Source organism: Pyxicephalus adspersus, chromosome 6, assembly GCF_032062135.1.
Source record: "Pyxicephalus adspersus chromosome 6, UCB_Pads_2.0, whole genome shotgun sequence".
NCBI classification, from domain to species: Eukaryota; Metazoa; Chordata; class Amphibia; order Anura; family Pyxicephalidae; genus Pyxicephalus; species Pyxicephalus adspersus.
Genome location: NC_092863.1, coordinates 25,039,029 through 25,052,042, shown reverse-complemented (window position 1 = coordinate 25,052,042; position 13,014 = coordinate 25,039,029). Strand labels below are relative to the sequence as shown.

Here is a 13,014-nt window from a genome sequence, read left to right as displayed (position 1 = left end):
CCATATTGCCCTATGTGTTAGACAATTGTGGCGTACTGACAAGGTAACACTCAATAGGACTTAAAACATATTCTATCGGTGCTCTCATTCATGAAACACGCAGGCGCGAGATTCCCTTTACTGAATGATAACCAGGTATGGGCGGTCCTCCTTGATCTCTTTCTGAATATTGTTTGTGCGCCTCTTTTTGAGCATTTTGTTTTTCAGCTTGTAAGTTACGTCATTAGGTATGGACGGAAGAGTCCATTCCTGACATGCTGCTCTTACAACATGGTGCATCATTTAGTCTAATGAAAATTAACATAGATTTGTCGCTCTGTATAAACGGATGTTATCAGCACCAACCCTCTATTAACCACCTGAGCGTTACACTGATTTCTAGATTTCTGTTCCAAAAGCGTCACAGGTTTTGTGTAGGCGAAAAAATACGGGGTTAACCAAAAGAGCAAAAATATTTAGTGCGAGAAATTACGGGCTTAGCGGTTAGGGGGTTAAGCTTACAGGACACTTCTTAAAAACCAAGGTATATTAACAAAAGGCTTATGAAAAATGTGTTAGAAACTTAGAACACCTCTAGCCCTTCTTAAAAACATTTTTATATTTAGTTTTATAGTCCAAAAGTTAAATTCTCCTGCATGTCTAAAGGTTGGAACATTCCTAATCATTTGAGGTAGGTTTATATCCTTGAAATTTAAATAAACAACTATAAGGGTTAACATAATTGTAACCCACACCTCTACACCTATGCCGTTCTCTCTCTCTAATATATATATACGCACACATGATTTTCATGTTCCTATCACCCCTAGATTGTAGAATCGTATTATTTACACCAGAGGTATGCCCCATAGTGGACATTCTATATGTACCATTAAAATATTAAAATGAAAAATATTAATACCAATTAATTCACTACAATACATTACAGATTTTACAAGAGCTACAAGAAAGTTTATTGGATATCCTAAACAGCATACTCCATAAAGCACAGTAAGTGAAATTTGAGAATGTTTCGTGTAATATCTTAGGATATTTTTTATTTGGTCGTACGTATATATATCATCATAGTTTAACTCTAATCTTATTTCCCCCACAATGGGTCACAACCTGTTCAATCAGCCAATTCCGCTCAAAACAAGCATTTGTTATCTTTCTTTGGTATTTGTGATTAAGCATTAACAAACACGAAGTTATTTTTATTTATATTATTCTTCACCCATTTATTGAACATACTGGAATATTTTTGCATTACCTGTATATGTATATTACTTGTAAACATGTTTCATGGTATTGATATGAGAATTAATTGCAGAGAAATGTCAATGACACCATTATAAGTCTGCTTTATGGTATATAAGATGTGAAGTGAATACATGTGAGATATATACAACAACAATATTTCATAAGGTTAGATTGACTATAATGTTATACCATTTCTATTATTACAATCTTTACAGGTTTCCCAGTTATTGGGACAAAGTAACATACCGTATGTACTAAACAGCATTTGTAGACGTCATTGTCTAGCTTTGATGAAAAAAGACCCCTCCTTACTGTATGAATATAATACAGTTGGAGGAAGGGTCCTACAAGTGATTTATTATAGGATTGTATATTTTCAATATATCAATTGTGTTACACAATTCTTGTACTTTTTTTTAATATAATTCAATAGAGCCCTCTTTCTCTCTTCTTGTGGTATTCTGCATACCTAACAAAAAAATCTTCTATATATTACTTAGGGGTTGGCTTCAGGACTAAGGTTTATTCACCAACCACACAAAAAAATACCCAAATAAGTTTTAAAACTTTGGCGAGCTTGGCGTTTTAAAGAAAAAAAAATGTGTCCCAATTGAGGGCGATGTGGAACTGAATCTCTTTCAGCCTAAATTATGCCCACTATTTATGAGCCCAGGACATCAAGGTGCTGATTCTCTCCAAAGACCACCAGAAAAATATGGAGTATATTGCAAAGACACTACACTTTTCAAAGAAAACCACTTCTTACTTCTCCTCCAAGGATCCCAAGTTTTCAATTTCATTTGTTACTTCTGCTATTTCTTCTTTAAGTCGCTGAAATAGGATAAAAAATGAAATTACTTCCACAGAACAAACATTATTTTTATACAAGTTGGCAATCAAAAATCCGGCAAACTCCAGACCTGAGGTGCGTCAGTTTTTCGAAAATTTGGGATTTTTCTTTTATATACTCACCTCCACACACAGGCCAGCCTTCCTCTGGCAGACATCTGGCACAGTTCCAGGGAGCAGGCAGCAGGGATGTCTCAGCGTATATTTAGTGTAGCAAGCAAACCTAACAGCTGTTTCTGCAGAATAGAGCCATCAAAACATTAGTGGCCAAACTGTGTACTGAAGTCCCTGTATTGAAAATGCAATCCAAATTAATGCCCGGGAAACTGAAAGTACCGGATTATCGATGGCTGGATTTTCGATTGTCAACCTGTAATTATTATCAAGAACATTTTGCAATTGTCTGCCACTGACTCGATTTTATATTGTTTGATAGCAAATTATCTAGCTTTCCATTTTAGCTAAAAATCATTTTTTCCTGACCCTATGAAAGTATAAATGTGAATGTCCATGTACACTAGTAGCAGCCAGAACATCACCTTACATGACCTCAATAAAACCTGGAACTGAACACATACCATGTCATCTATACAGGGCTTTTTCTTTGAAACTGGTCACTGATTTTACAATAAAAAAATGATGTAATTTTAGTTATGTGGTCTGATGTTTTTAAAGTGAAAGACATCATATTAGTACTCCAGCAGGTGCCCTTACATTTAATGATGACAGAGCAGTATAAACTGATATAGCATAAAAAGAATGCATATACACAGATTAGCCAGAGCATTACAACACCGACAGGGTGGAATAAATTAGGCAGCAAGTAAACAGAAAGTGCTAGGGTGTGGGAAGTAGATCTACCCTAGGCTGGTCAGTATGATGAACTTTGCATACAGTTTGCAGACACAGCCTAGAACCCTCTACACATCTTAATGCACAGACTAATCATATGAGACAAGTCAGGCTGCAAATGATGAACATTTACACAAGGCTTGCTATAGCTGCTTTTCTTCCCATCACTGTTTTCATTTATTGTACAATGCCACTGAGAACAGTGCTTCCTCTTCTTAGACCTCCCTTGCTACAGATTACAATTGGAATGGAGCAAGCTTATCAGACATGTCAATAATCAGAATAATAAGCCGTTGGATTCAGATCTATTTTAAAATGTAGTTGTAATAAATCATAACTAGTTTTGTAGGTCTTTCTAGGTAGTAGAAGGGCATTTAATTTCAAAGGATTGAAAGGGAACCTTTTACCTAGTTACCATTGCGTCCAACATCACATCATTATTAGGGTATATTTTAATTAGCCAATTGCAGCATTGCACAGTAATAAATGTGTGAAGACTGTAAAATGACATGACAAAGGAGGACAAGGGGGACCCAGATCATCTTGTTTATGGAGCTTTACAATACATGAATCTAAAACATACACATCCAGGATTATCATCATAATCACTATATGTGAAGTAGAAGTTGAGCAGAGTGGGTTTGGAGACTTAGAGTGCTTAGAAAGGCAAGTTATGGTGTTCTCCAAACTAGCCTCATACACCATACCAGCAAATGGGATAGCAGATTTCTGGAGTTAAATACAACACAATACACAGTTTACTTCCATAGGGAGTTCAAAATAATTAAAGTGGACCTTAACTTGAAGTGACATACCTGTACCATCACCCCCCTAGATTTGTATACCTGCAGTGTGTCTCTGATTGCTAGCCTCATGAAATGTGTTCACGTCACTGTGCTGTCCACTGTCCCCTTTAGTAAAGATAGGACTGCAGTGTGAGGATTTTCTAGCTTCTGATTCAGCTTTGTACTTTTTCAAATCTCCTCTAGCATTATCTACATACCAAGATCAGCATGAATCTACAGGTAATAAGGCGGACTACTACTGCATTCTTGCAAAGAAAAGAATACATTCACTTAACAAATGCATGGAATTCCAGATCAATGCACCCCTGTTATTTGGTCAATGGAGGCCTTACAATTTAGGAGAGGTAAACACCATATTTTTTTTAATATAGCTAAAGTCACTATAAAAGGAAATTCTAATAATGTCATTTTAATGTTACATTTTTTTTTCCAGATATCCTATTTTGTGTTTTTACTATCAATAATGATTGCCTTTTTTTAGGCAGAGCGATTTGCACAGGTAGGTAAAACACACCCCTCTCTTGCAGGCCTGATCTTTCAGTATTGCAGTGCAGCAACACTTACAGGTCCTTGCCTATAAAGAAAATGAAGCAGACCATTTTTTGTACTTTGCTCTCTTCTCCTTTCAGCATGTCCAATGCACTACAGCTATGAGGATCCTTGTACGGCTACTCCCTATCCAAGTTGATGCTCTGTTGTATAATGACGGCAAGAGACAAATACAAAGTTGGGTTCTGGCACCTACACGGTTTATAAAAAACAAAATACATTGAGGATGTATAGATGAATAAAGAACTACATTATTGTTCGTGTATATATCTGCCTCTTGTTAGATTTTAGACTCTCTTTCCTTAAAGCATACCTAAACTCAGAATTTTCACTTTACATAAAAGGGTACACAACCCTTTTATGTAAGGTAAACATTCTGTTTTTTTTTTTGTTTTTTTAAGTGCAACACCCTTTTCTTTTGTTAAAAAAAAAGGTGCAGCAGCACCCCCTTAATTCCCTAATTAAAAAGAATGGGAGTGCAAAGCCACCGGGGATACCTACGTCATGCATCCCGGGAGGCTCTTGGGTGCTCCTTTTGCCCTTTAGTCAAAAGGGAAAAAAAGCCGATTTCACACATGCATGCATTTTTTTCCCAAACTACATCACCCGATCTCATGCCTGCATTGGGTGACATAGGAAGAAGAACTCAGAAGAAGGGGAGAAGATGGCCCAAAGATAGATACCGGGACCCGATGGAAGAAACCTCCGCATCGATCGACTGCTCTGCAGGATTTAAGTAAGTGTATTTTTTTTTTGTTTTGGCCAGTTTGAGTTTACTTTCTCTTTAAGTGTATATTAAGAGAAGGCAAATCAACTGCCAGTAAACTAACTCTATATCATGCACATTTCCAAAGGTACATCTATTTAGGTCACTGGTGGAAGTATACTACAGACATTAGATACAGCATCAATACAGACATTTATCTGACGGGGACTGGACAGTTTTCTGAGGGTAACACAGAGGACATTTACCTGTATATCTTCCAGCAATTTCTGTTTGCGGCGTTGGATGTTCTCCAGTTCCTCTCGTTCCTGCGTGGTCAGGTCACTGGACACTAGTGCAAAATAAAATGATAGGTACAATGCATGAAAATGCCTATAAAACCATCAGATCGCAACACAATTAGTAAACACTACTCCTGCAAGGTATAAAAGCCATAAGGCTCAGCATTTTTTAAATTATCAGATAGAAAGGAAACATATAGGTCATTTAGGTTACATTGACATGTATGTACTACACTGCTACATGTAAGTGCAAACTCTGTTCAGCTACAAATTTTATATTACAGTGGTGACAAGATGTGCACTGTACAGGTCTTAAATTAGGACCAGATGCCTCACTCTTAATTTTCAAGTAAACTGCAGTACCCCAACACCGTGTCCTGCTCTTACTATGACTTCCTAATAATTCCCATAGTGTTTTCCTTTTTTTCAGCCTCAACCTCTCCACCTCCTTCCCCTTTGGTTTGTTCCTCTGGCTTTATTCTTCAATCCTTACCCAGAACTACTTCTTTGCTGTTATCCTTACAAAATGGCAACAGATGTTCATATTGGCAACAATAGTCAACAATAGTCAATAGTCTAGATATAGTCACTAAACCTAACTTCTAACCTAGTCCATCACCAAACTGCCAAACAGTTTAAGGATCTCTTCTTTTTTAGTAGATAGAGAAGAGAGCTTAGAAGTCCGTTTTTGTCATCCATTGGAGTCATGTAGCATAGTTCTCCCCAGAGGTTTTCAGCCGGTTGCTCCGCCCGGCTGATTTGAATACCCCGCCCAGCTCTCGGCAGCTCTCATCCTCACATGCACAGATCTCAGGCTGCTCTGTGCCATCTGTGCTCTGTGTTATCCGTTCAGAGGATTGCTGCTGCCGATGAGAGGTGAGGCACACAGTTCAGCCTTCATGTGAAGGAGACACAGGCAGCCCCACCCCCATCTCATAGCATGAGCTCTGCCTGTGAGATGTATCCACGTCTAGCTCTGCGTGTGAATTCTGCATCCTCACAGCTTTGTGTACAAACCTCCATATCTCCTAAACTGTATGTCACAATGACCTGTAATTTTCAGGGTGCACAGGGGACCCTCATAGATACTAGTTACTACAATTTCAGCCCCCCAGCTTCAAAGAATTTTAATATATATATATATATATACACATACATACATACACACACACACACATACATATATATATATATATACACACACACACATTGTTACAAATGATTATAGGAAAAGTATTATTTACAATGTATATTTTACAGCAGATGTCAGCAGTCAACCAATTTCTCCATTAAAAATCACAAAATTATTGTGATTAGGAGATTTCCATAAGACTTCCCGTCCTGCAAACAACAGTGTCACCAGATAAAAATGGAAAAATTTGCAACAGGAACACAAACAAATGCAAACTTGACAGGGGTTTTGGCTTTCAAGTACTTTTATTTCTGTCCGATTTGCTTTTAGGGAATTACAGTCACTTCCGGTTTGGTAAAATATGGTTAGCATAATCAATGGCGTGGGGGTGGGAGGGTGAGGTTAGGACATCTCCAATACAGCTCTGTATAGCAGAAGGAATAAGAACCACTATTGAAGTTTTTTTTGTGATCAGTGAAGTAAAGAGCAAGGAAGGGTTATTTTTGGTTTGTGTTAATGTTGCTGTCTTCAATCCATTAAGGAGATTTTTTTTGACTCCCTAAGTGAAAAAGTGATCAAACAATTTATCCTTGGAACTTAAAAATGTTGCAGAAGGTCTAAATCTTCCCTACTTTATCTAAAACTTAAAAGAAATTTTTTAAAAAAAATTTCACCCAAGAGACACCCAACTTTTACCCAAAATTCACATTCACATTTTAAAGTGAATTCAATTTGACGATGTACTAATCATGAGTAAAAGGGTGATTCACACATTTCTAATAGAAGCCAACATGAAGTTTAGTGGAAAAAAATATAAACAGACTCCATTCTAGTTCACCAGACAATTCACTTGGTATACAATTTTATTTTTGAATGGATTCTTCCAGAATCAGGACTCCCAATATATATATAAAAATAAAATACCCTTGAGAATCTGGCTGTCTCCCCATCAGGCAGTGTTTGTAACAAATGGCTTTATTGTGAAACACATTTCTTTATCATATTGATAAAACATAAGAACATAGCATTCTTATAATTCATATACATTTTATGTAACAGCAGACAAAAAACATTCCACCCAGGACTGCATTTTATATATAATATATATAACAAACAAAATGGAAAATATTAATAAAAACAATTATACATTCATAAAAATAAATAGATATATAACCCCCCCCCCCCCCTCTAGTGACAGACAAGTGTGATATGGTGGACACAAGATGTGTGCGCACAAATTAGTTTTGCACTACTTTTTCACTCTCATAATCGGTCACCTCAATCTTTCATCCATGTTGTTATAATTATACAATTAAATTTTCACACAATTGGAAGTTTTCTGTAACTATTTTACAATTGATTCCAAACAGAAGCTACCTTGACCCTAATCGTGTATCTCTCCATGATATTAAACTGTAAAGGCTATGAATAGACACTGTGACCAATATATAACTATTCACTAATTCACACGCTGTACACTGCGTGTTAGTGGATTCATTGCACAGCAGCCACAAAGTTATCATTTTCAGCGTGGAACATTTCAGGAATCGCATCTAAATTGGTTGCCATATATATGCGGCTTCTCATTCACCTATCCAACTCACCATCTGTGATAAGCACCATCTTCCTGGTCAGGTGACCCTCCGGCCGAGGGACAGACTATCCGCTCACTACTGAAACTGCCAGCCGACACTACCCCAATGACAGATGAAAGAGCAAAGCCAGCGAGAGGGAGGAGCCTGCTGAAAACGTCACGATGAGGGGGAGGCAAAACATCTCACACCCTGTTCCTGTAACAGTCAGCCGTGATCAGTTTAACTCCTGTTGGTACATATAGAATACTGGTGCGTGGGATTGACACGTGATACTTGAACACGTCCATTCCTGTTTGGTAATAGGAGCAGGGGAGGGAATGTCTGGGCAAACAATGACGTCATCTTATGTCAGTGAAGTTACAGAGAACTCATGGTGTTATTCCAGGAATATTACACAATCCACATATACATTGATACTTCTCAATTCACTACCGAATATACTGTTCATCCTAATAATCTCCTTAAATAAACTTTACAGGCGAAATAAATAGAAGAAAACAGAGTCTAGCTCTTCTCTAAGGAGCACTAAGGTCACAGGTTTAAATCTTAGACAGAACCCTATCTGCCTGAAGTTTGTATGTCTACCAATGTTTGGTACGTTATTGGCTTCCCAGCAAAAAATGCCATTAAACTAATGACATGTTAATTACCATGAAAAGGTAAAGTGTACCTATACTCAGAATTTTCCCTTTACATAAAAGGGTTCTCCACCCAGTAGGGTAAAAAATCTTTTTTTTTTTTTTGGTGCAACACCCTTTTTTTAAAAAAAAGGTTGCAGCACCGCCCCCTAATAAAAAAATGATTGGGAGCGCAAAGGCTCTTGGGCGCTCCTTATACGCATGCCCGAGACTCTCGGACATGCGCAGAAGGAGCCTTTTTTGCTCTAGGAGAAAAATTGCAGTTTTTTTTTTTTCATCCTACGTCACACTGTCTTGCGCCTGGGTCGGGTGATGTAGGATGAAGAACCAGGAAAAGAAGACAAAGATGGCAGTGCCCGGAACGCTGGCTCCAGGAGAAATTCCTCTAGCCTTCCTCTCGCAGCACCCACAGACATATGGCACAGTTCCAAGTAGCAGGCAGCAGGGACGTCTCAGCGTGTATTTAGTTTAGCAAGCGTTTCTGCAGAACAGCGCCAAAAATTAGTGGCCAAACAGTGTACTGCAGTCCCTATATTGAATATGCGATCTGAAATTCATGTGGGGAAAGTGAAGTAAACGGATTATCAATGGCCAGATTTTGGATTGTCAACCTGTAATGAATAGTTTTATGGTACTGTTTATAGAATCCTCAACTAGAAATGATAATCTGCAGGAGTATTTTCTATCAATGCGGAGCTTTTAACCATTGTGTATATACAAGAGAATCTGGGTAGCAGTGATCATATTAAGATTTAATTTAACCTCCCTGGCACTCTGAATAATAAGTATTTTTAAATATCAAAACGGTACATTTAAAAATACTTATTATTTTAAAATTTCAGCCTCATGGTCCCACTCCCCAGCCGGAAGCTTGCATCTGCGTTCCCTGGCCTTGCGTCCCTAATGTTCACAGGCCAGAGAAGAAGATGCTGGGAACCGCTGGAGGATGCCGCAGACACCACGGGAACAAGGTAAGGTTTAAATACTCCCTTGGAATTACACCCCGAGTGTGGCGAGAGGTTGCTGCTTTTGGTACCCCTGAGCCACACCCAGGAATACCGCCAGCGAGGTTAATGTAGGCTGTACACAGGAAGCACAAACAGTAAAGATAAAAACATTCAATTTTAAGAGAGCAAATTTTTCATCATTAAGGGCTGCTTTCTGTGACTTGGACTGGGAGAGAAATTGTCCTCAAAGAACAATGAACACAAATGGGAATGTTTCAAGTCTGTTCTATACAAACACACCGAAAAATAAATTCCAATGGGTAATAAATTAAAGGGGCTAAAATGAAACCCTATGTGGCTCACAGCAATTTTCAAAAAGCCATAAAGAATAAGAAAGGGGCATTCCAAAAATATAAAAATGAAGGATCACTGTTATCATTTCAAAAATTTTAAAGAATATACCAAAAAGATGTAAAAAGGAGATAAAATATGCAAAACTTTAAAATGAAAGACAAATTGTAAAGGAAAGTAAGGCAAACCCTCAAAATTTTTGAAACTATATTAATAGCAAAAAGATCAGATAAGAGCATGTAGGATTAAAGCATTAAAGGATGTCTCTGGGTTGGTAACTGGGGATAAAAAAAAGGTGGTTTTACTTAACACTTTTCTTAGCTATGTGTTCACAAAGGAAAATAGCAGAGCTGAAATCCAGATTGCTTATAGCAATGTCACTGCCCCAACCCCACTAGCCTTCAAATTCTGTCAGTTTTTTGATGCAAAAAGTGATCCTATTTTTTTTGCATAGAAATTTTTGTTTATATTATGGGCCTGTATTTCTTAGGATTAAGTCCCAGGTATAATAATTATACTTATTTAATATATTATAATCATAAATTTTATTATAATAAATAATTATAATATGAAATAATAGACCACAACAATGTAATTTATTTTATTAAAAATGTTCACTGAAATTTGTCCAAACAAAGAAGCAGGGTGCTGCACAAAGTCCAACATCACAGTCAGGACAGTAAAACCTGGTTTCTTTGCGTTTCTTCCTTCCTCTGTCATCGGTCTTTGAGCAGCAAACCATGCACATCCTTGTAGGTGCTGCCTTTCTGGGTAGGTGGGATGTATTCAATGAAGTGACAACCAGTCAGGCATTCTGGGTTGACAACGGTGGAAGCACGACGTCCAGGTCTATTCATAGCCACTGATGGTGTTTGGTGGTTCTTGACTATGGATTCGAAAACTTGCAAAATGAAGGCCTCTGACTATTTTTTCTGTACAGAATGTAAGCATTCCATAGGCACTGCTCAACTAGATGCCTGAAAATCTTCTTGTAGTACTTCCTTTGCTGTTTCCTCATCGCTGGGTAGAATGTCATGGCTTGGTCAGCTCTGTCGACACCTCCCATGGTGTTGTTGTAGTTAATCACCACCTGTGCCTTCATCACTTCTTTCCCACGTTTTGTGTGTACCTGAACAGTGGAGGCATTATGGATAGTACTTATCAGGCACACATCTTTCTTGTCACGCCATCCCAGGGCCATCATCTTGCCTTTCTGTCAGGCAACAAATTCCCCTGCCTTCAGCTTTCCTTTTGCAAACATTAATGGCAGGTTGCGCCAGTTAGCCCTAACGGTTCCATAGGCATCTGTTCTGTGTTGCAGAAGGACTCATAAAGCTCAGCATTCAGTGTAGAAATTGTCAGTTGTGACACAATAGCCCTGATCTAGCAGTGGCTTAATGAGGGATAAGCACTGAAGATGTTGCCAATCCATAATGGTTGTATCTGGGGTTGAACTGTGTCCCTTTTCCAGTGTAAAGTACTGTATTCAAAATGTAGCCAAATGAGGATTCACACAGCATATACGTTTTCACGCCAAATCGTGCCCTCTTTAACGCAATGTACTGCATTCCCTTGTTCCTATTTATCACCTGAACTGTCCTGTATTCTTAGATAAAGAAACTCTAAGAATACATAGCAGAAGCACAGCACGGCAACTGCGATTGCCATTGCAGGGCTGTACTATGAATTCTTATGGAGTTTCTCTATCTAAGAATACAGGGCACTACAGGTGATGAATGCGGACAAGCACAGCACGTCCCCAAGCACAGCAAGTCCCCATTCATCCCCTGTAGTGCCCAGAGATCGTAGTGGAACTGCAGAGGTAATCTGCAGTTCAGTCTCCGACGTGACGTCACGTGGGAAACTGAACTGCAGACCTCTGCAGTTCCACTGACATGTCCCTATTCATCACCTGTAGTGTTATGTATTCTTAGATAGAGAAACTCTATCCAAGAATACATAGTAGAAGCACAGCACGACAACAGCGATTGCTGTTGCAGCGCTGTACTATGTATTCTTAGATAGAGTTTCCCAGACATTGTAGTAGAACTGCAGAGGTAATTTGCAGTTCAGTTTCCCATGTGACCTCACGTCGGAAACTGAACTGCAGATTGCCTCTGCAGTTGCACTACGATATCTGGGCACTACAGGGGACGAATGGGGACTTGTTCCCATTCATCACCTGTAGTGTCCTGTATCCTTAGATAGACAAACTCTATCCAAGAATTCATAGTAGAAGCACAGCACGGCAACCGCGATTGCTGCTGCAGCGCTGTACTATGTATTCTTGGATAGAGTTTCTCAGGTGATGAGTTTCACAGGTGATGAATAGGGAATAAGTCCCCATTTATTACTTATAGTGCCCTGAGATCCCGCAATGACAGGATTCCCACGGCTGCACAGCGGCGGGAATCAAATTGTCATTGTGGGAAAACCTGTAAAAAAAAATTAGTTAAAAAAACACAAACAATCAATAAATTACTATAAAATTCATTTTTATTTTTTTTAACAGTTTTTATGTATTTTTGTATGTGTTTTTCTGTATTTTTTTTTACATTTTTTTACATTTTTCTGTTTATTTTCATATATAGCAAGTGGTATCAGAATTAAATATCTGTATTTTTTTACAGAAATACAGAAATTTTTCAGTTTATTTTAATAGCTAGCAAGTGGTATCAGAATGAAATATCTGAATTTTTTTACAGAAATACAGAATTTTTTTCTGTTTATTTTGATAGATAGCAAGTTGTAGCCTGAATTAAATATCTGTATTTTTTTAATAGCAAAACAGAAATGTTTCTGTTTATTTTGATAGATAGCAAGTGATATCAAAATTAAATATCTGTATTTTTTTTACAGAAATACAGAAATTTTTCTGTTTATTTTGATAGATTGTAAGAGTTAGCATAACTTATGATAACTCTTGCAATCTATTAAAATAAACTGAAAATGTATGTTTTTCTGTAAAAAAAATACAGATATCTCATTCTGATACTACTTGCTATCTCTCAAAATAAACAGCAAAATTTCTGTTTTTCTATAAAAAAA

General features: G+C 37.8%; 1 protein-coding gene across 1 annotated transcript in view; it reads right to left on the bottom strand.

The window, feature by feature from the left end:
• The window catches only part of LOC140333350 (cytohesin-1), a 42,690-nt gene extending 34,422 nt beyond the window's left edge, over positions 1 to 8,268 (bottom strand). The window contains exons 1-3 of the mRNA XM_072414961.1: positions 8,040 to 8,268; positions 5,271 to 5,353; positions 2,009 to 2,073 (exon numbers count right to left, since the gene is read on the bottom strand). Of these exons, the coding sequence (XP_072271062.1) occupies positions 2,009 to 2,073; positions 5,271 to 5,353; positions 8,040 to 8,058 (167 nt within the window). The 5' untranslated portion in view covers positions 8,059 to 8,268. The remainder of the gene's footprint in view (positions 1 to 2,008; positions 2,074 to 5,270; positions 5,354 to 8,039) is intronic.
• Positions 8,269 to 13,014: the final 4,746 nt, after the last annotated feature.